This window comes from Saccopteryx bilineata, chromosome 1 (assembly GCF_036850765.1).
Source record: "Saccopteryx bilineata isolate mSacBil1 chromosome 1, mSacBil1_pri_phased_curated, whole genome shotgun sequence".
Classification (NCBI taxonomy): Eukaryota; Metazoa; Chordata; class Mammalia; order Chiroptera; family Emballonuridae; genus Saccopteryx; species Saccopteryx bilineata.
In genome coordinates this window covers 106,422,326-106,446,390 of record NC_089490.1, presented here as the reverse complement: position 1 = coordinate 106,446,390, position 24,065 = coordinate 106,422,326, and the positions used below count along the sequence as shown (strand labels likewise).

The 24,065-nt window shown below is 37.3% G+C and overlaps 1 protein-coding gene across 2 annotated transcripts in view; it reads right to left on the bottom strand.

Annotated features, from left to right (window-relative positions):
- Window positions 1-2,993: 2,993 nt before the first annotated feature.
- The window catches only part of WASHC4 (WASH complex subunit 4), a 67,725-nt gene continuing 46,653 nt past the window's right edge, over window positions 2,994-24,065 (bottom strand). For both annotated transcript variants that reach the window (XM_066263419.1, XM_066263428.1), the window contains 11 exons: window positions 23,338-23,412; window positions 22,581-22,685; window positions 20,105-20,239; window positions 18,096-18,204; window positions 16,829-16,895; window positions 16,169-16,255; window positions 12,231-12,378; window positions 9,589-9,685; window positions 8,404-8,600; window positions 7,414-7,513; window positions 2,994-5,174 (listed from right to left, as the gene is read on the bottom strand). In XM_066263419.1, coding sequence (XP_066119516.1) covers window positions 5,107-5,174; window positions 7,414-7,513; window positions 8,404-8,600; window positions 9,589-9,685; window positions 12,231-12,378; window positions 16,169-16,255; window positions 16,829-16,895; window positions 18,096-18,204; window positions 20,105-20,239; window positions 22,581-22,685; window positions 23,338-23,412 — 1,188 coding nt within the window. In that variant the 3' untranslated portion in view covers window positions 2,994-5,106. The remainder of the gene's footprint in view (window positions 5,175-7,413; window positions 7,514-8,403; window positions 8,601-9,588; window positions 9,686-12,230; window positions 12,379-16,168; window positions 16,256-16,828; window positions 16,896-18,095; window positions 18,205-20,104; window positions 20,240-22,580; window positions 22,686-23,337; window positions 23,413-24,065) is intronic.

Below are 24,065 nucleotides of genomic sequence, written 5' to 3'. Positions count from 1 at the left end.
GAAATCAGGGAAGATACAAACAAGTGGAAGCATATACCGTGCTCATGCTTAGGAAGAATAAAGATCATCTGAATGTCTATATTACCCAAAGCAATCTATAAATTCAATGCAATACCGATTAAAATACCAATGACTTACTTCAAAGATATAGAACACATATTCCAAAAATTTATACGGAACCAAAAGAGAACATGAATAGCCTCAGCAATCTTGAAAAGGAAGAATAAAGTGGGAGGTATCACACTTCCGGATATCAAGTTATACTACAAAGCAATTGTACTCAAAACAGCCTGGTACTGGCATAAGAACAGGCATATAGATCAATGGAACAGAACAGAGAACTCAGAAATAAACCCACAGCTCTATGGACAACTGATATTTGACAAAGGAGGTAAGAGCATACAATGGAGTAAAGACAGCCTCTTTAATAAATGGTGTTGGGAAAATTGAACAGCTACCTGCAAAAAAATGAAATTAGACCACCAACTTACACCATTCACAAAAATAAACTCAAAATGGATAAAAGACTTAAATGTAAACTGTGAAACCATAAGTATCTTAGAAGAAAATATAGGCAGTAAGCTCTCTGACATCTCTCGCAGCAATATATTTGCCGATTTATCTGCACAGGCAAGTGAAATAAAAGACAGGATGAAAAATGGGACTATATCAAACTAAAAAGCTTCTGCACAGCTAAAGACAATAAGAACAGAATATAAAGACAAACTACACAATGGGAGAATATATTTGACAATACGTCTGATAAGGGGTTAATAACCAAAATTTATAAAGAACTTGTAAAACTCATTACCAGGAATACAAACAATCCAATCAAAAAATGGGTGAAAGAAATGAATAGACACTTCTCCAAAGAGGACATACAGATGGCCAATAGGCATATGAAAAAATGCTCAACATCACTAATCATTAGTGAAATGCAAATTAAAACCACAATGAGGTATCACCTCACACCGGTCAGAATGGCGCTCATCAACAAAACAACACAGAATAAGTGCTGGCGAGGATGTGGAGAAAAGGGAACCCTCCTGCACTGCTGGTGGGAATGCAGACTGGTGCAGCCACTATGGAAAACATTATGGAGATTCCTCAAGAAATTAAAATTTGAATTGCCTTTTAACCCAGCTATCCCACTTTTAGAAATATACCCCAAGAACACCATAGCACTGTTTGAAAAGAAGAAATGCACCCCCATGTTTATGGCAGCATTGTTCACAATAGCGAAGATATGGAAACAGCCCAAGTGTCTGTCAGTGGACAGTGGATTAAAAAGCTTTGGTACATATACACTATGGAATACTACTCAGCCATAAGAAATGATATCGGATCATTTACAACATGGATGGACCTTGATAACATTATACTGAGTGAAATAAGTAAATCAGAAAAAACTAAGAACTGTATGATTCCATACAGAGGTGGGACATAAAAATGAGACTCAGAGACATGGACAAGAGTGTGGGGGTTACAGGGTGTGGGGGAGGAGAGGAAAAGGGTTGGGGGAGGGGAGGGGCACAAAGAAAACCAGTTAGAAGGTGACGGAAGACAACTGGACTTTGGGTGATGGGAATGCAGCATAATCAAATGTCAGAATAACCTAGAGATGTTTTCTCTGAATATATGTATCCTGATTTATCAATGTCACCCCATTAAAATTAATTAAAAAAATAAACAATAATTGAGTTTAAAAAATCTGATAGGTACTTCTGGGTATAAAAATACGTATTAACTTTTCTTCCCTGTACTGATAATGTTAGCATTACTACAGCATGTTCCACTACACACAGATCTTACATGTTACAGAATGAAGATGACCCCAGAGTTATGACATCAGTTCTATACTGATTGGAAGATACATTTCATCTACTCTCCTGAGTATGTCTCCACTAATGGGAACAGCTGGAGCTATCAAGTAAAGGTGGTGGTCAAAGCCAAACTAGTATAATAAAATAGAAGACAATATCCATAAATTTGCCCATACAGACTGTTTATATATTATATGTAACAACTCTGTATAAAGTAACCTCTGACTTGGCCATCACCATCTCTGCCTACACTTAATCTCTGCAGATTTCCCCTTATTCTGGATTCTTTAACTGAAATATTTGACAACTGTTAAAACTATTCCTGACATCTAAAAACCTTTGTTTTTTAAATTGTAGCATTCAAACTTCCTTAAGGAAAACTGTCTGAAACTACTGCAACTTTAGCTGAAAAAAAGAGCTAAAATTGTTTAAATTAGTTAACAAAGTCTATCTTTTAACACCTAGCCAACCCAGCATGAAAGAGAAACATGACTGTGTATGTGTTGGTATTATCTCTTCCACAATCTCAAAAATGTACTACTTCCGAAGAGGACCACCAGACTTTACCATGAACAATTTCTGTTGCTATTTCAAAGGCTCAAATCTTGTCTCCAGCATAATATTTAAAAGGCACTCACTATTTTTGTTTCAGTTTGACTCATGTTTGCAAATGGCACTACAGTTACTTCTAACATTAAACTAATGATTCCTTGACAGGATTAGGATTTTAAGTTAATCATGTAGGTTATTTTATATTAAAATAGCAAGCAATAGATCAAGTAGATACAAAAGAAAGAAAACATTCTTCATTTGGATGCATGGATAGGAGCCAATACCAATCTTACACTTGAAATTCCTTGCCTATGTGCTTGCAAGTATTTTTTTTAAAGATTCCATATACTTTATTAAAGGGGATTCCAAAAGGTTAATGGTAAATACTGTTTTAAGATATTTAATTTTGAACATAAACATCCAGGGTAAGTACATTTCTGAAATTATATTATTTTCCTAGCTGAATAGCTCAGTTGATTAGAGCATTGCCTCGAAATGCAGACGTTGCTGGTTCAACCCCTGGTCAGGGCACATACAGGAACAGATTGATTTTCCTGTCTCTGTCCCTTCCTCTCTAAAATCAACAGAATAAACATTAAAAAAAAAACTTAAAAGAAGCACTTCCCATTTTATTTATTAATGTTTTATTTTACATAGTGTATTCTAGTAGAATTGAGGATAGGAGAGGCCCCACTCAAGTAACAAACTTCCCATTTTTACAAAATTTAATTAGAACTGACAATGTTATGGTTAGTACTTAATTCCTGAGAATTTGAACATTATTAGGTTTTCTGTGAGTTTACAACAAATGCTCACACTAATTTTAAGTTACAGTATGTCTGAAAAAAATGAAAATATTAACATTAATATGTTAGCAAGGAAAGCCATCATCCAACTGTGAAACACTCAGGCCCTGTTACTCAGCACTTTAATGAGATTTTATTTCAAATATGTGAACTTACTGTCATTTATCCAGACTGCAGTGACATTATTTTGAACTAATGGCAATATAATATAACATTACTTTCTTAAATGTAGGTATCCAAACAGTCAACATGTGACCTCTATCTAGTGGCGAGCAATAACTGATACGTGTGTGCGGATAAGGAAATCAGATAAAGACAACTGATTCTCTTGTAATTACATTTTCTTTCCCTTTTAAAGGAGATGATTTTAGGGAAGTTAAAGAAAAACAGAAAAGCAACACTTTGCTACAAAATGGTGACAAATTTGATAGATTCTAATGTAAGATTATTAATATAAACATTTACATTAATGAAAGTATAAATTATTAATTATGCAGCATGCTTTAGGGCCATTTCTACAGTTGGAATGAATTACAAATATTAAATGCTTTTAATCCATTCATTGTCCATAGTTTGGTAAGTCATGTTTAAATTTAAGAAAAAATTTCCCCTACCTATTGTTTCTTCTGATTTTTTAATAGTAAAAGGATTTATCTTTGGCAGGGAAAATGACCCTGACTAGCCAATGAGTACAGACAGGGCACTGCACACCTGTTCCAAAAGCTGGTCATTAAGCAACAATGTTAGAAGAAATGCTTAATAGGCAAATGCAATGGAAAATCAAATGTTTTCCAAAATGATGTCAATATTACATGTAAAGTTTTAAACTTCCTTTCATTGTAAAGGTATCATTGTGTTAATACTCAAAAGATTACAGGCTATGATTAACCATTTAACTATTAACTGACACAAGCTTACAAAAATAAATCTAATAGCCTGCTGAGAGCTAGATTTACTCAAAATCTTTCTATCCCTTCTTAAAGCAGTGAATGACTTATTTTAGAACTTTATTATCACAGTGGTAATTTTTTAAAAGCCTGCACAGTGCTTAATCTGATGTCTTAGATTATACTTAAAGAAAAAAATCTGCCCAAACCATCACCAAGATTTCAGTTCAACCTAATGAAGAAGAAACCTGAGTTTAGATGTAAAAATAAGAATTCATTCAATTTTCACTGATATCATACTTAGTGCCTTCAACCAAAATGAAGCTTTAAGCAGGACTCTATGGCTTTATCTGAATTTTCTCTCATCTTGTGTAATTTAAGTAAATCTTAAATTTAAAGTAGTTGTTAGAGGTTAAATATTCTCAAAGCAATGTAAACAAGTTATAAAATGCCTTACCAAAGACAGCAGCTCCATAAGTCACATGAAACTAACAATGGGTCAGTTTATACTGCACGTAGAGGGTACATAACACACTTCCGTCTCGTCTCTAGCATCGAAACCATCTTCATATATTCCTTTTATAGGAATATTGATAAATTTCAGGCTCAATTCCTTCTGTTTAAACACTTACTGGCTGTACATAGTATATGCTTTGAATTTCCAACGACTGGACAAATGGATCAAAGACCCATGCAGATATAAATTATAAACATTCATGTAGATGACAAAAGATCTCGGGTGGCAGTTTAGGAATTTGAATTGGCCCTTTTATACCTTCACTTCCCAGGCATATCTTCTAGCATAAAGTCCAGGAAAAAATTCAGCTTTACAATCTTAATTCTTAAGCTTTGAAAAGTAGAGCCTTTGGAAGGAAAAAGGACTTATTTTCAAAGCACTGCCTAAAAGAGTTCCAACAGCTAAATACTCCCCAGAGATGTGGCCAGGAAATTCTTCTCGGGAGCTTACTAACATCCACATCACTGGCAATGGTAACGACACCTTCTGATGAATTCGCAGGGGACTGCATACCATCACTATCATTTGATGACACGGTCTGCAGACACAGTGTTGTCGGACAGGTCTCCATTGCTTGTTTTAGTCTCTTCTGGAAGCACAAGGAAAAATAAAAATGGACATACTTATGTTCATATAAAAAATGAATTGAGCCCTGGCCGGTTGGCTCAGCGAGCGTCGGCCTGGTGTGCAGGAGTCCCAGGTTCGATTCCTGGCCAGGGCACACAGGAGAAGCACCCATCTGCTTCCCCACCTCTCCCCCTCTCCTTCCTCTCTGTCTCTCTTTTCCCCTCCCACAGCCAAGGCTCCATTGGAGCAAAGATGGCCCAGGTGCTGAGGATGGCTCTGTGGCCTCTGCCTCAGGCACTAGAATGGCTCTGGATGCAACAGAGCGATGCCCCAGATGGGCAGAGCATTACCCTCTGGTGGGCATGCCAGGTGGATCCCGGTTGGGCGCATGCGGGAGTCTGTCTGACTACCTCCCCGTTTCCAGCTTCGGAAAAACGAAAAAAAAAAAAAATGAATTGAGGACTAAATAAAAATTGAGAAGAGCTATATTGCTAAATTTCAAATTAAGAAAATGTATCTACCAAATATTTCTCTAATATCAAATTATAACTAGATTACCTTAATTAAAAAGAAATCTAAACTAAATATTGCAAATGTAGTGTTTTGGCTGGCTCTTAAAGGGAATGTAGATTTGGGAGAGATGAGAACACTGTTGGGGGTGCTTCACGATACATGTTTGAAGGCAACCTCCCTGCAGCCAAGGCAAGAAGTCACCAGTACACTGTAGGCTCTATTGAGAGAGAGACAGCTGCAAGTGCACATGAAAACTGTCTAAAAAGAAACACTTTCCACTTATATATATAATTTATTTTTAAAAGCAACTTTCTATTATGATTCTTTCTATTTCTATGATAAAACAAATTCCTGGCTTTTTGTGCAAAATGTCACATGCACATTTCTTTAACAGAGAAGAATTATTTGACTAATACATTCAGCAACTCTGACTTACCCCTGAGCAATCTTTAGCTAAAACAGAGTCCTAAAACAGAAGAACGATCCTGGCATGAGTGATGTATGCCAACCAGAGACCAAGTCCAAAGCCAGGTGTTCCACTCAGGCTGAATGGCATGGTTTGTGTTGAGGCTTTCGGCCTTCCGGTAAATTAAGGACTGGAGACCAGGCTCTGGTATCGTGAAAAGCCTCAGCGGGACCTATGCAATAACTGAGCTGCCTCCTAATTTAGATTACACTGACTAAATTCTCCCAAATGGCTTTGCTGAACATTATCTTGCCTTGAAAATGAACCAAAACATAATATATACATTTTTTTATATAATAAATACTGAGTATCTACCAGGTAACAGCCTGAAATGATTTTTCAAGCACATAATTATTATTTACTCAGTCTAGATTCCAACAATGCCTGCATATGCTCCTTACCAATAGGGAATATTTAATTTATGGGAATAAGATTATTGATATAAGTGGTGTATCCAATTAACTCATCTCTCAATAAGATGAATAAAAATCTTATTTTATAAAAAAACAAAAAAAAATTTATTTTATGAAATACAAGGAAAAAAGGAAAAGCAAACATGAAAACTTTCACCCCCGTTGCCATAGCTAGTTTTGAGCTTCCAAGCAAAGAGGAAACCTAAGGTACAGAATTTCCACGACGGAAAAAAGGACACAGCCCTTCCTCAGGAAGACAGCTGCTCCTAAAGCTCAAATCTGAGGGAGATGTATCATGGGGACTGGGGAAGGCAGCGGCCTTAGGTTTGCCACACTGAGCAATGTTCCTAAACATCAAAATATATACTTTCCCACTGTCCTGCACGGCATACAGTGGACAGAGCCCTTTCCTAAATGACTCAAGTTCACTGATGTGACTGGGGTGTTCCAGCTGTGACGCGCTGGCTCCCCAGGGCCTGGCTGCGGAGGAGAGCAGGAAGCTGCTCCTATGTCACTAAATGGCCCCTACTATTTTATACCTGCTTAGCCACCTGTCCCATCTCATTCAGTCAATGTCTAGTCATCAGCAGCTCTGACTTCAGAACAATTAGTGTTCCTCCTCATATGATATAGGGAGAGGGATGAAAGAAATAGCACTAAGCTTTTTAATTCTATTTAAGGGAATGAAATGCATATACTGTGTCACTTTTCAGTTGCATTAGTGATCCACGTAGGCTTTAGTTTTTTAAAAGATATTTCCAGTCTATATTTTATTTTTTAAAAGGAAAAGGAAGCTGGAAGTCTGACCAGATAAAAATGGGAGATTAGTATCTACTATTAATCTTTCCAAATGTAAATCATTCACTGACCTTCCTTCTCTTTCTTTTCTTGGTTTTCTTCAGCCGCAGTCTTGTCAGCTCTGAAGAAAATCCTTGCACTGCTCAGTGAGAAATAGAGCAATTCAAACTCCTAAGTAAATAAAAAAATTTGTAAATAAAAGCTGGAAATACTTATTATAGCAAAATATCAAAATTTTGTTTAATGTCTTTTTTATTATTTCTATAAAGCTCCAGTGGAAATCATAAATACAGAATCTAAACTAAGTAATCCATCCATTGTTAAGATCTGAGTCAAATAGCTTTCAAATACCATTCATTTTCATTTATTTATTTATTTATTTATTATTATTTTGGTATTTTTCCAAAATTAGAAGCAGGAAGCAGTCAGACAGACTCTCGCATACTCCTGACCCAGATCCACCCAGCATGCCCACCAGGGGGCGATGCTCTGCTCATCTGGGGCATTGCTCCATTTTGGCAGAAGCCATTCTAGTGCCTGAGGCGGTAGCCATGGAGCCATCCTCAGTGCCGGGCCAACTTTGCTCCAAAAGAGCCTTGGTTGCAGGAGGGGAAGGCAGAGATAGAGGAAGGAGAGGGGGAAAGGTGGAGAAGAAGATGGGCGCTTCTCCTGTGTGCTCTGGCTGGGAATAAAACCCAGAACTTCCACATGCCAGGCTGACGCTCTCCTGCTGAGCCAACTGGCCAGGGCCCCAAATACCATTCATTTTAAAATACATTCTATGCCCTGGCTGGACAGCTCAGTTGGTTAGAGCGTCATCCCAATGCTCAGAGGCTGCCAGTTCAATCCCCAGTCAGGACTCATATAGGAAGAGATTGATGTTTCTTTCTCTCTCCCACACCTCTTCTCTCCATGAAATAAAATATATTCTAATTACCTCTATTTATCTCACTTATTAAAACAGGGGCTTTCATATGATTTATGTTTTGTTTTTTTCAGATATCAAAAAGTAATGGATTATCAAAATGTCAAAGCAGATTTCACTACTACTCTCTTCTGACCTGTAGATAGACATCCAGTCGCTTCTGAGTAAGATTCATGGTTTGTAGTAGTTTTTCATCTTGACCAGCTGACTGCACAGTCTGTTGCTTAGCAACTGCCCTTATCTCTTTCAGGTACTTCTCTCTAACAGATTGGAACCAGTGAAGTGAGTCAAATTCCTGGTATTGATCCAAAAGTTTTAGAATGTATGCCACACCTGTAGTCATTAGCAAAACCAAAGCAAAATGCAACGAGTTTAGAAGTTGTGTTCTACTCCACCAATATAACTTATAACATTAAGCTAACCATTTCCAATTAATTCTCTTTTAAATTACATTTGACAGCATAACACATAGGTCTAGCAATGCAGCTTAATTTCTCCTTAAAAAAAAAGGATATGAAAGTATAAAGAATGAAAAGTCAAGCAAAAAGAAAAAAGAAATGGCACGGCTATGCAAACCACCTGGAGATAACATATGGCTGCAGGGTGGGAGAAAGGTCCACTGCTAACTCAACAGCAAGGAGGCCACCGGGAAACTAGGAAAACTAAACACAAGGTGCTAAAACTGTCAAAGCCTAACTGTTAGGTCCAACCACACTTACCAATACCAAGGGGGCATGAGTGACAGTTACAAATTACAAAAAACAAGTATCATTCAGATGACCTAGCTAAAAATAAACAGTAGACACTGCTTGTGAAAAATAAATCTATAAAGAAAACACAGACCACCCTGGCCAGTTGGCTCAGTGGTAGAGTGTCAGACCGGCATGTGGATGTTCCGGGTTTGATTTCCAGCCAGGGCACACAGGAAAAGTGCCCATCTGCTTCTCCATCCTTCCCCCTTCTCCTTTCTCTCTATCTCTCTCTTCCCCTCCTGCAGCCAAGGCTCCACTGGAGCAAAGTTGGCCCGGGCACTGAGGATGGCTCCATGGCCTCCACCTCATGCGCTAGAATGGCTCCAGTTGCAATGGAGCAATGCTCCAGATGGGCAGAGCATCGCCTCCTGGTGGGCATGCCAGGTAGATCCCAGTCAGACACATGTGGGAGTCTGTCTCTCTGCCTCCCTGCTTTTCACTTCAGAAAAATACAAAAAAAAAAAAACCCCCAAAAAAACAACCACAGACCTATTTTTAAGCAAATCTCTCTAAAAATTCATTGTAAGGGGAACATAAAACTAATGGGGAAACAATTCCATTAAGCTTACCCATGGCAAAGCCATCATCAGTAAAAGCAGCTCCAATTTTATTTTTTTTATTCAATTTCTCCTTGCAACTAATGGAATGCTCTACAAAGTTGAGGGTCTAAAAAGATATAAGAACAAATTAGAGAAACAACTGTGCTAAAAAAATCTTCAGATCTTAGTTCCTAAAACGGAATTTCAAAAATTATGAATAGGATTCTCTTCTAGGTTCCTGTCCTTTTGATTTCAAACATTTGTCTCATCTAAAGAGCCTCTTGGAGAAGTCACAATCTGTAAAAGTATTTCTCTTAGTGGCTCTTTATTCCAAGTCCTTTAAATAGGAGCCTGCCCCCCTCAATCACTACTTACCCCAAGCACGGTGCCTTTATAGAGTTGCCATACAACACTGCGCACATTTTAAACGAGGACTCTGAGGCTGAAAGGTCTGGTAACTAGTCCAAACTCATACTCTAAGTGGAAGCTGGATTCAGAAAAGTGGGCTGCCTTACTTTGAAGCATAAGTGCTCTTAAGCATGGCAGTCCTTAGTTCTGCCACCCAATTCATCCTAAAATACTACTCACATCATCTTGGTTAAAAAGGATTAGCAGTCATTTAGATAAATGCCCTAAAAAAGTGCTTTCCTAAAATTCAGCTCCTCCAATACCTTCTCTAATCATTTCTACAAAGCCTTATCGATGCTTACTATATTAACTATGATCAAAAACTGAATACCATCAGGGAGTTCATGCTCCCCAACAGCAGTCTGAGCAAGGACAGCCAGGTGTATAGCTGCATGGTCCAATACAGGGAGCCACTAGCCAGCCAGCAGGACAAAAGCACTTGAAATGTGGCTAATAAAACTACAGTACTAGATTTTTCATTTTACAAAATTTTAATTAATTTAAGTAGCCACTTGTGGCTACATATGGCAGCACAGCTCTAAAGAGGTAAAGAGAGACCTGTTTAAAACTTATGATAAGGTGATAAGTACTACAATAGCTTACACTGGGAACAAAATATCAATTTTCAGTTGTACTGCATATAAAACTTACTTGGCAATCACATATTTGTGGCCAGAGTTATTTTAATATCTCACCCGCTTGTCTTTTTTCTGGACTTCGTCATAAGCGCAAGCACAGGAAGAGTCCCGTACTTCGCAGTGCTCTTAATCCACGTTGCTGTCCCACTACTACCAGCATTCTGACCGCTGCCCTGCACTCACAAAAGTATCCACTGCTGTTACTACAGCTGGAGTATACTTCCTCTTTGAATTAAAAAATATAGAGTTTGAACTCACCCTTAGGTAATTTCACTGTCATAAAAGTATAACTAAGACAGACTCACCTCCTGTTTGACACTAACTTAAGATGAAAAGATAATGCTTCTCAGATGAATGTGGACAGTTTGCTACATCATAATTATGACATAATTATTGTGATACAGCATTCACTAACAATAAGTATATTTAAAAAGTAGAAAAGAAAATTCATGGAGAGAAAAGCTGTCAATAGACTATCAACTCCTTTCAATGGCTACAATAATATGTAAGAAGATGTGTTATTCAGGCAGCAATATGACAGTTATTACTCTTAACCAAAGTTAGATTAATCAAAAGCTACATATGCTCAGAGATACATTTAGATTTCAGACCTAGCCATTTAAAAAGCAGTTTTATATAGAAATCTTTAAGGAAAAGTAATTCTTATTGCTAATATAGACTTCTCTACTCTATTAAATTCATTTTCCCTACTATAACAATTGTTTTTATAATGCAATTCTGGGTGATGAGCTATTAGTTGGAAACTATAGAATGAGAGCAGAACACCCTACATACTATAATGAGGAAGCACTAAAAATATAGTCTAGATCAGGGGTCTCAAACTCAACTCAGCATGTGGGCCGCAGAGCAAGATCACAGCTGTTCGGCAGGCCGCACTAGGTCTACAAAAGGCAACTGTTACGCAACACTTTTCTCACTGTGGTTGAAAACAAAAAAAAAATCAGTACAACAAGCACAATCGTACATGCAGTTTATTCAGTGTCACAAAACGACCAGAAACTGTAGTTTGCATCACAACTGCTGTTAACTAAGCTAATATCTAGCTAGGATGCTAGAGAAATGAAAAATACAAGTAGGCCCCTAGGCTTACTTAATTTTATCCAAAATATTTTGAACTTCGTGGATTAGTTTGCGGGCCGCACAAAATTGTTTGGCGGGCCGCGAGTTTGAGACCCCTGGTCTAGATGTTAGTATTTTCTACTTAATAGAAAGAAGTTGTCCTCTAGCACAATGATTTTAAGAGATGTGTTAAAAATAACTTCACGTTGTAACATGAAGTTAATCTACATTAACCACTTAAAATGATCGTGGTAGAATTCAACCCCAAAATGATATATATGTAATGGTGTACACTCAAGTAATTTAAATCACAACTAGGTTTCTCTGACAGTTATTAACAAGTCAGAATCTACCTTAACTATAAAGAAGACTCATTTTGCATAGCTAATAAGTAAATTTTTAGGCCACATTCACTGAGATCACATTTAGTTTTATCTACAACCAGAAACACAGTAATACAGTTTATATGTATTCCCTGCTGCAAAGAAAACTGGATCTATTTATTAATACTTTTTAAAATTGATTTTGGATACTAAAAATACTCACCAGAGGGGGAACAATGATATAGAAATTTCGGAGATGTATATTCTTTGGCCTTCGAAATTCTGGCGCAAAAACATCTACAAGCATTTTGAAATACTCTGTTCCCTCGGCAGAATTTCGTGTGTGATCACTGAGGACTGAATCCAAATGCCTAAAATGCAAAAAACCCTTTACTCAGTTCCTTTCTGAAAAAAAGGTATGGTTTTTAAATCCATCTCTCATCAGCTTAGATGAGAGCAAGCAAAAATACAAAATATTGTAAAACTTTTCTAAGTAAGTTTTCTTGGAGTTCCAAATGAATTCATTTTCTTACTGACAGAAGCTGATCATTATTGTTTATTTATACTTTGTCCCTAAAATAGAGTATGCAGGGCATGTTGGCACTTAAAACAATATTGTGAGTTTTGTATTTCTTCTTCCCACAGAGCCTGTAGCACAGCATTCCACTTAGACTCCTCTTCACCTTTCATCTTTCACTCTTGCTTCTTCTCTACACCGTACCTCAACTGAAACCTTGTTCTTTTTCAAAAACTTAGAATCTGTTCAACCTTCAGAAACATCAGCTGCTTTTTCTCCTGCATCCCTCATGTGTAGCCACTACCACTTTCAAAGTATTACTTCCCCACCACTAGACAGCAGAAATCTCTCCTTTGAGACTCACTTAATCAAACCATATCCAACTCCCTAACTACTTCCTCCTGCAAGTGGGCATCTACTAACCTTTTACCTACTGCCCTACATTAATCTGTCTCAGACTTTGAAACCCACTCCAGTGCTCATCATTCTGGAAGTGTTCACCCTCCATCCAGATCATCAACTCATTATATTACAACCCACCAGTCCTTGACTTCACCTGCCATGAACTTCCTTCACTTGATTCCTCTGCACAAATCTGGAGATCTTAAAAGACAATATCCCACTCTGACCTCACTGAACTATTTGAAAGTACTTTTTAAAGGTCACCAATTTTTAAATGAATGACATCATTTAATAAGAGATAAAAATGGTCTAATTCTCTTCTTTGATATACAAGCCACAAATTCTTTTAATCATGTCAAGGCATGTGACTTCCAATAGCTTATTAACTGTTCATAGCTTCTTTAATCTGAGAAAGAAGTAAACTATCTACAGGATATTTCAGAGCAAATCTTCTGTGTTGGGACCTTATTCTCACAAAAGGGCAAATGTGTCCTTTTCCAGTATATTTTTTTATTTTAAAAATTCTAAGCCTATCAAAACATTTAAAAATAGTATGATGAACACCTGTATACCTTTCAGCTAGTCCACCATTTAACATTTTGTCAACAATTTTTCTTTTTTCCTGAAACATTTAAAAGTTGCAAACCTCATGTCACTTAGCACATAAACACTTTTGTATGAATATATTAAGAACCAAGACATTTTCCTACAAAGCCATAATACATATTACACCCAAAATAAAATACAGTAATATATAATATGAGTTCAAATTTCCCCAATTATCCCTTAAACATCCTTCTTTCATCGCTGTTTTTCCCTTATCTAGGATATGAATGACCATCACCCACTGCATTTGGTGGTCCAGTTTCTTTAGTCTCCTAAACTAGAAGTCTCCTTGCCTTTTTTGTCTTTCATGACATGTAACACTGTTTAAAAGTCAAGGCCAAGTGTCTGGTAGAATGCCCAACATTCTGGATGTCTCAAATGGTTTCTTCATTATAAATTCAGAATAAACATTTCTGGCAAGAATACAACATAGACACTTGCAATTACATTGCATCAAGAGGCCACACAGCCGGACCAGACGGTGGCACAGTGGCTAGAGCGTCGGACTGGGATGTGGAGGACCCAAGGTTCGAGACCCCAGAGTCACCAGCTTGAGCACGGGCTCATCTCCTTTGAGCAAAGCTCACCAACTTGGACCCAAGGTCGCTGGCTCAAGAAAGAGATCACTCCATCTGCTGAAGGCCCACAGTCAAGGCACATATGAGAAAGCAATCAATGAACTAAGGTGTCACAACGAAAAACTAATGACTGATGCTTCTCATCTCTCTCCGTTCCTGTCTGTCTGTCCCTCTCTCTGACTCTCTGTCTCTGTGTAAAAAAAAAAAAAAAAAGTAGGGAAAAAAAAAAAAGAGGCCACACACCCGTGGTGCAGTGGATAGAGCGTGGGACTGGGATGTGGAGGACCCAGGTTCAAAACCCCAAGGTTGCCAGCTTGAGCGCGGGCTCATCTGGTTTGAGCAAAGAGCTCATCAGCTTGGATGAGCTGGCTCGAGCAAGGGGTCACTTGGTCTGCTGAAGGCCCGTGGTCAAGGCACATACGAGAAAGCAATCAATGAACAACTAAGGTGTCACAACGAGAAACTGATTGATACTTCTCACCTCTCTCCGTTCCTGTCTGTCCCTATCTCTCTCTCTCTCTCTGTCCCTGTAAAAAAAAAAAAAAAAAAAAAAGAGTAGCATATCAAAAAAAAAAGGAGGCCACACAAGGTCAGTTTGTCTTGTCTTGGTACTGGTGATGCTAAGTTTGACTACTTGGTTAAGGTAAAATATAGGAATCAATTCACTATAAAGGCGGTTTCCCTATTTGTTATTAATAAGCAATTTATGGGATTTTTGAAATACTCTCTTCTCCAAAAATATTTTAGAATTGATGATTTTTGTCTAATTTCAAGTATTACAGTGGTGACTGCAAAATGGTGATTTTTCTGCCTAAATTTTCTCATCCTTTCTATATTTACTAGCTAGAATTCCTCTGTAAAAAGGACTATTTCCTCTGCTCCTCCAATCTTTCTTATTATCACTATGACTCTTGGCTTTTTTTATTCAATGTATTAATATATTTTATTCAATGTATTATAATCCATTTCTATCATTATTATTTATGATTTCAAACTGTCTCCACTTGGTCTAAGGGTACTCTTTCATAACTCAATAAATTGTCATAATTATTAATAAAACTTAGTTTTCAAAAGTATTTAATTCTGCATGTCTCTCTCAATTTTAAGTTGTGTTCCAAAATCACCACTGATTAATTTACAGATCTACAAAGTCCAATAAGACTAACCATTAGCTATTTAAATTTAAATAAAATATATTTTAAAATTCAGTTCCCCAGGCCCATTAGCCCTATTTCAAGTGTTCAACAGTCACACGTGGTAGTGGCTACTGTACTGGACAGTCCTGCTCTGGGTTACACAAAACGAAGGACTGGTATTCTAGAACAGTGTTAGCCAACAGAAATATAAAAAAAAAGGAAAAAGGAAGCCCAACCAGGCGGTGGCACAGTGGATAGAGCATCAGACTGGGACACAGAGAACCCAGATTTGAAACCCCTGAGGTCGCCAGCTTGAGCACGAGCTCACCAGCTTGAGCGTGGGGTCGCTGGCTTGAAGCCCAAACTCACTGGCTTGAGCCCAAGATTGCTGGCGTGAGCAGGGGGTCACTGGCTTAGCTGAAGCGCCCTAGTCAAGACACATAAAAGAAAGCAATCAATGAATAACTAAGGTGCTACAATGAAGAATTGATGCTTCTCATCTCTCTCCTTTCTTATCTGTCCCTCTCTCTGTCTCTCTGTCTCTCAAAAAAAAAGAAACAGGTACAAAAACTTATCCTAGGGAGATATTTGGCATTTATTTTATACCATATTCCCCAAAATAGTGATGTACTTTACACTCTAGCACATTTCAATCTGTACTCAGCTACATTTCAGGTGTTCAAGAGCCTCATGTGGCTAGTGGCTACTATATTAAATAGCATGTCCTAAAAGATTCCTTTTTAGTGAAGTTGGAAAAATCTAATAATACTATATACTCTAAAAAAATTATATTTCATAAACGAAAACCATAGCTTATAAAAAAAGTGGCATAAGTTTATATTACTCTTATATTATCTTTTTGTTTTATATAAACATATACTTTATAAATCTCCAAATTTATATTATTCTAAAATTAGATTACCTTGCTGCTTTTAATGTTTCTTCTGCAAGACCTTCTTCTTTTACTAGTTCTTCAAAATTTATAATATCTTCAAGATCAGGCACAAATCTACATAAGAATTTAGGAAGTAATTTATTAAAGCAAGATAAATATGTACAAATGAAATATATAAAAGTGGTATGGTAGGACTCTAAATTTTCAACTATATATTTGAAAAGAACTTTGCATTTCAGTTAATTACAAATATCACCATTTTAGTCCCAAAATTGAATTTTATATAGGAATAATCAAATTTTAATCCTTCAAATCATATAATCCTTAGAACCATTCATAAACTGTAGTATAAATTACTTATTACCTTGAGAAAAATAAAGATTTTCAAGTCTGCTATAGTCTAAAATCTTAAGAAAATATTTTAACTACTAGCATTAATGGTTTTCTTCCACATTTTATATCAAAATATATCAACAAGAGTAAAACCCTCTACAATCTTACAACAGATTTTTTAAGTTAAATTTATTGGGGTGACACTGGTTAATAAGATAATATAGGTTTCAAGTATACAATTCTATATGATACATGATCTGTATATTGCATTATGTGCCCACTAACCAATAGGTCTAATTGACATACATTTTTTTAATGGAATATACAAGGCAAAAATGATGTTTGCATCCATACCTAATGGCATTGCTGCTACAATGAAGGCCACCAGATCTTATCATTCGTATGTAGCCCATAGCATTACCTTAAAAACCACACACACAAAAAAATATCAGGTATTTATACAAATAATTCTGAACTATAATCAAAACTACAGTTAGTCAATTACAAGGTGTCCACTCCTTAGAACCAAAAGATCCTACTGTTTGTATTTCAGTTCTTGCTCCATAAAAATAAAACTTACATATATGTGCACTTAAAATGTACATACTTATGTACATCCATATGCATGGTCTGTCAGACAAATTAGTTATTAAATATATTTTTAATTTAATTGAAAAAAATTATTTAACATACTAGGCTACAGTCTATCGATTATTTCTGCACAGTCTAATCCAGGGGTCCCCAAACTACGGCCCACAGGCCACATGCAGCCGGCTGCCTGAGGCCATTTATCTGGCCCCCACCGCACTTCTGGAAGGGACAACTCTTTCAGTGGTGGTCAGTGAGAGGAGCACATTGACCATCTCATTAGCCAAAAGCAGGCCCATAGTTCCCATTGAAATACTGGTCAGTTTGTTGATTTAAATTTACTTGTTCTTTATTTTAAATACTGTATTTGTTCCCTTTAGTTTTTTTTTACTTTAAAATAAGATATGTGCAGTGTGCATAGGGATTTGTTCATAGTTTTTTTATAGTCCGGCCCTCCAACGGTCTGAGGAACAGTGATTTGGCCCCCTGTGTAAAAAGTTTGGGGACCTCTGGTCTAATCATACTTGAAAAACTTTTGGTAAGCAAAGAAAGTTACTCTAGTGGAATAAAGCTGAACTCAGACACATACTAAGTTATTCGTGTAAGGTATTTATGAGATAAGATTCTTGGGATTTGTTCTTTATTTATTACCAACACTTTGATAATAATTTACCAATTTGTGCCTGACCAGGTGGTGGTGCAGTAGATGGAGCGTCGGACTGGGATGCGGAGGACCCAGGTTCGAGACCCCAAGGTTGCCAGTTTGAGCGCGGGCTCATCTGGTTTGAGCAAAGCTCACCAGCTTGGACCCAGGGTCGCTGGCTTGAGCAAGGGGTTACTTGGTGTGCTGTAGCCCCATGGTCAAGGCACATATGAGAAAGCAATCAATGAACAACTAAGGTGTCACAACGAAAAACTAATGGTTAATGCTTCTCATCTCTCTCCGTTCCTGTCTGTCTGTCCCTATCTATCCCTCTCTCTGAATCAATCTCTCTCTCTCTCTGTAAAAATAAATAAATAAATAATAAATTACCAATTTGACTGATGAGTTGCCTGAACTGATCGAGGTAACTTTGTCCTTCTGGGGTTATTCCAAGTTTCCTGATGCCTCGATTAAATTTTTCTGCTCTTTCAAAAGGATACTAGAGAGATAATTTAAAGACGACCTTTATTAATAAAGACACCGAAAGTATAAAATGCTTACTAAATCAACTATGCCAATACCATTTTCCTTTCTAATTTTGTATTTCCATTGTGCTTAAGAAAAAAAAAAATCATTCAAGTCTAATAATAAAAAATTTATAGCATCAGAACTACCAATGTTCAAGGTCAGTATAAATTTTTTCTACGTAAGTTAAGGGGAATAATTATTAATACCACTAAATGTAAGTTTCCCACCACCTTTATTAATCTCCCAACACCCAACTCCTCTATCGGACAGATAAAAGAAACCAATTCCTCCTAGAAACACTTGTTAAGAGATGTGTGATCAGATTTCTGTAGGCTGAATAGGTATTAATAAAGACATATTAACACACTTCTTCCCAAATAACATATATCAACTAAGCTAAAATTTCTAGCAGCCATCACCAATAAGATGATTTTTCAACTCTTTAGGTGATTAAAAGATGTAGGAAATGACTCCTTTTTATTAATAACAAATGGAAACCATTCTTACACAACAATAGCACGGTTATGTATTTCTCTAAATACTTATCATTTCTGTTCCAATAAAAATTAAAGTTAATACAAGTCTCTACTATAATCTGTAATTTTCTTATTTTACCAGAAAGCAACATTTTTCTGCTCTGACATTGAAGAGACCACAAGCAGTATACCAGAGAGCTGGACTTAAGTGATGCTTAAGCAGGGTAATTAAAATATTATACTTCTGGATGTGGCAAATCAAATGAATGGCCATCTAAGGCTGCTGGTTCTCAATCCCAGTGGCTATATTCCTCTGTACTGTTACCACTTACAATTCTTCACCTCACTATGAGAAACTCAGCCTAGAGCCGTGATGGTGAACCTTTTTATAAAAACTGCCCACTTTTGCAGTGCTGGTCAACCTGGACTCTCCCGCCCACTAGTGGGTGTTCCAGCTTTCATGGTGGGCATAGTGGAGCAACCAAATGGCTCCACGACTGGCCCATCATGAAAGCTGGACTGCCCACTAGTGGGCAGGAGGGTCCAGGTTGACCAGCACTGCAAAAGTGGGCAGTTTTTATAAAAAGGTTTGCCATCATGGGCTTAGAGGATAAACAGGAGACAGCATTTTAATAAATTATAGACTGGCTTGTCAATTGGTACAGTATTTTAGAGTGCTTAGCACTATGTATCAGAATTTTAAATAACCATATTCTTTGCCTTAGAAATTTCTCTTCAAGGAATCTTTCAGAAATAGTCTCTCAATATAGAGATAAATGTGTAAGGATGTTACCTGGAGCAATATTTGTAACATTGACCTAGCTGGTTGGCTCAGCGGTAGAGCGTCGGCTTGGCGTGCGGGGGACCCAGGTTCGATTCCCAGCCAGGGCACATAGGAGAGGCGCCCATTTGCTTCTCCACCCCCCCTCCTTCCTCTCTGTCTCTCTCTTCCCCTCCCGCAGCCAAGGCTCCATTGGAGCAAAGATGGCCCGGGCGCTGGGGATGGCTCCTTGGCCTCTGCCCCAGGCACTGGAGTGGCTCTGGTCGCGGCAGAGCGATGCCCCGGAGGGGCAGAGCATTGCCCCCTGGTGGGCGTGCCGGGTGGATCCCGGTCGGGCGCATGCGGGAGTCTGTCTGACTGTCTCTCCCCGTTTCCAGCTTCAAAAAAAAAAGAAAAAAAAAATTAAAAAAAAAATATATTTGTAACATTGAAAAATCAGAAAAAAACTATTAATCAGTAGGAGAATGTTAAATAAGCTTCAGTATACACCTTTACTATCAACTCTTAAAAGAACAAGGTAAACACACTGCAAAAGAGTATGTAGAGTATTACTCCATTTTTGTTTTGCACTCAACAGTTAAACTGAACTATCTTAAAAAGATTATGTAAAATACCTTATGATCATTTTGGTCCTTGATTTCCCTGAAAAATCGAATATCTTTAATCAATCTGGATTTGATATGTTCATCATACATAAACTGGCTAAATATATAGAACTTCTTTTTCAAAAACTGGTAGGTGAAATTAACCTATAAATATTGGGAAAAAATTAATATAAAAATTTTAAATCAATATTACTGAATTACTATTATTTACATTATAAAGTTAATTTATATGATACTTTGTAAAGTCTAACATTTATAAAGTCTAATGCACATTGAGCCTGCAATATTAAATAAATGAAATTTTTATACGCCCAACTTCACAGAACTTTCAGTAAGCTCCCCTTAAAGTTATACTACAAAAGAAAGAAAAGAAATAAAAAAATAGAAAATACTTTCATAATAAGACTAAGAACTGTAGTGAGAATCACAAAACCAGACTCAATATTCTATTTTTTAAGTTGTAAACCACAGTCATCAAAAGTTTCTGTTTCTCCATGTTAATATTCATGTCTAGAATGATACTCAAGTAATAAACGTGGTACTCTTTGAACTTTCCTTAGGATATACATTCAATTATTTATCAATAAATATTTTGAGCATGTCCTATATGCAAGGCAACATGCCTGCTTTCATACTAGACATGGTCCTTGTCATGAAGTTTATAGTCTAACAGAAGTGATAGACCTTTTAGACAAGTATAGGTTAAAGAAGTTACTAAATCTCAACTGCAATAATTTCTATATTGAGAAGTATGGGTGCTTTGAGAATGATTAACAAAAGGCTCTGATCTCAAAAATCCCAAAAAGGCAGGATATGAGCTGAGAGTAAAGTCAAAATAACATATGACTAATTCTGACCTACAGATGGAAGCCCTGTACTAAGTAAGTTCTATCACCACCACCTTCAAATACTACTAATTGTTTTTGGCAAATGTATGCCACTTTTAACAGTTTTCATTTACCCAGTTATAGAAATGGGTGCTTTCTCAGAGCTTCTCTTGTGACTTAAACATTGCTTTTTTCTTGATCACAATAATAGAATTCTTAAAAGTAGTCTTTCCTTTATCCTTCCCACTATTAACAGTGGGTAACTGCCAGCCTGTTACTCTTCTAGCTAACTTTATCATCATCAGACATCACAAATTTACTTTCATTAATGTGATTAACTGATTAACTATATCCCCTGCCAGACTATAATTACTAGGAGAGTAGGAAATGATTGTTTCTCTCACCCTCATGCCCAGCACAATGCCTTACATATAAAATATGTACATAATCATATGTTACATGAATATTTGCTAAACAGGTAAATAAAGAGTCTATCTTTAAACATTCAGACATGAGGGCCTTAGCCAGTTGGCTCAGTGGTAAAGCATTGGCACAGTGTGTGGATGTCCTGGGTTCAAGTCCCCATCAGGGCACACAGGAGAAGCACCCATCTGCTTCTCCACCCCTGCCCCTTTTCCTTCTCTCTCTCTCCTCCTCTTCTCCTCCTGCAGCCATGGCTCTACTGGTTCAAGTTCATCGGCCCTGAGCACCAAGGATGTCTCTGTGGAACCTCCACCTCAGGCGCTAAAAATATAGTTCAGTTGCAAGCATGGCCCCAAATTGCAGTTGCCCAGTGGATCCTGGTCAGGGCACATATGGGAGTCTGTCTCTTTATCTCCCCTCCTCCCACTTGGAAAAGGAAAAACAAAAAACAAAATAACATTCAGACATGACCTTTACTTAGATGTCTCCTTATTTTAAATTTCCATACTAGTAACTACTAATATAGAGCTCCAATCACATCACTTATCAACTCAAACACGTTAGTAGCTCACCCAGTATATACTACAAAGGTCCATATGTAACTTTCCATTTATACCTTTACTCCCAAATATGCTTAGTAACATTTTACTACTTAGGCATTCACATTCTTTTTTCCTCAAGAAGAAAATAAGTATGCCCAGAAGACCACGTGAACTCAAAGATTTTCTTAACTTCCACAGAAGGAAAAATAGCATACAACTTCAAGTGATTCCCTTAAGTGATTGATGCCCATTTCTAAGATTCAAAATACTTTTAGTAAGTTGCTTTTTTTATAAATACCAAATAATTAGTAAGTTCTCCAAAAAAGAGCATGAGGGATGCCAAATAAACTTATCGATGATCCACTTTCAAAGCAACTTTCAGAGAATATCAGACAATCCACAGACACATATATTTATGCTGATGCTCTCAAATCTCTAATGCTTTCCTAGTGATGACCTTGAGATGGTAAGACATTTTCATGTGCCTTCTGTATCACAGGGCTTCTATCACATCCAACACAATGTCAGTAGCAAACATTTTAATTATATCAACCACAAAAATGGAAATTCCAGTATAATATATACAGGTAGCAGTGTATAGTGACTAGAATATTCTATGAGAAAACTATTTTCCAAAATGACAAATTAAACAGAGGACTATTACACAGCCAACCACTCCCAAAAGATTCTTACTGTTGTATTCATGATTCCTGTGCCATGTGTTCGAATTGAATTAGCAATATGCCGAATATTAATAGTGTTCAAATGTTTGTTATTGCTTGTTCGCTCGATAAAAATCTGCAATGAAACAAATTTATGCTGAATAACAACACAAACCATAGCAATCACTGGTCAGTTGTCCCAAGAAAATTTTACTCTTTCATTAAAGATAATTTCATTGGACAGTCATTAAAGAAGATAATATAATCAAAGCAAAAGAATAAACAAGATGATCTCTAATTATTTTTTGCTTTATTTACCAATTTTCACTATTGCGAATAAATGTTTTACCCATCAGCCTTCCTACTATATATTCACCCACATTAAAAAAATGTTCTAGGCCCTGGCCGGTTGGCTCAGCAGTAGAGCGTCAGCCTGGCGTGCAGGGAACCCGGGTTCGATTCCCAGCCAGGGCACATAGGAGAAGCGCCCATTTGCTTCTCCACCCCCACCCCTCCTTCCTCTCTGTCTCTCTCTTCCCCTCCCGCCGCCAAGGCTCCATTGGAGCAAAGATGGCCCGGGCACTGGGGATGGCTCCTTGGCCTCTGCCCCAGGCGCTAGAGTGGCTCTGGTCGCAACAGAGCGACGCCCCAGAGGGGCAGAGCATCGCCCCCTCGTGGGCATGCCGGGTGGATCCCGGTCGGGTGCATGCGGGAGTCTGTCTGTCTCTCCCCGTTTCCAGCTTCAGAAAAATACAAAAAAAAAAAAAAATGTTCTAAAACCCACTCACCTGATTGTTCAGGTTGTAGAGGTAGCGAGACACAAATATATGAATGTTTCTCATAATTTCTAAAACGTCCAGGCCCTGCAAAACAATCCGCAGACACTCCATGGTTATTCATCTCATATAATCAGTTAAACTTGTATCAATATAGTGACTTTATATTACATTTCCCAAAATTTTTAAATTATTTTCACAAACAACTATACAAAAAGTATGATAAAGGTTAAAAGAACTTTCTATCTAACATGTACAATCAGCACTGTCTTCTGGGAGAAATCGAGCTGCATGTCATCTTATCCCTCTGGTATACAAAGGAACAGGTTAAGTTTAAATATTCAAAGATCCATGACTCATAATCACTTCCCCACCATTCCTGAGAATATCTTGTCTTCCCAGAGATCTTTCTATTTTTTACAAAGTAAACCAGATTCTATAAGATGGTAGGATATGTGGTAATATTTATAAAATACATACTATTTGTCAGGTACTGTGCAACGTTCTTGAAACATAAGTCTTAAAAAATGAGGTATTTGGTCCTGTATCACAATCTGCAGGTATCCAGTTATGGGAGGTGACAAGATGGTGATGGAGTAGGTGGACATACCAACTTCCACCTCCCAGAACCAAAGTGGATTACAACTTAATTTTAAGAACTATCATCTGGAAAAACCAACTTTGGACTAAACTAAGAGGACTCTTCAACCAAGGAACACTGAAGAAGCCACACTGAGACT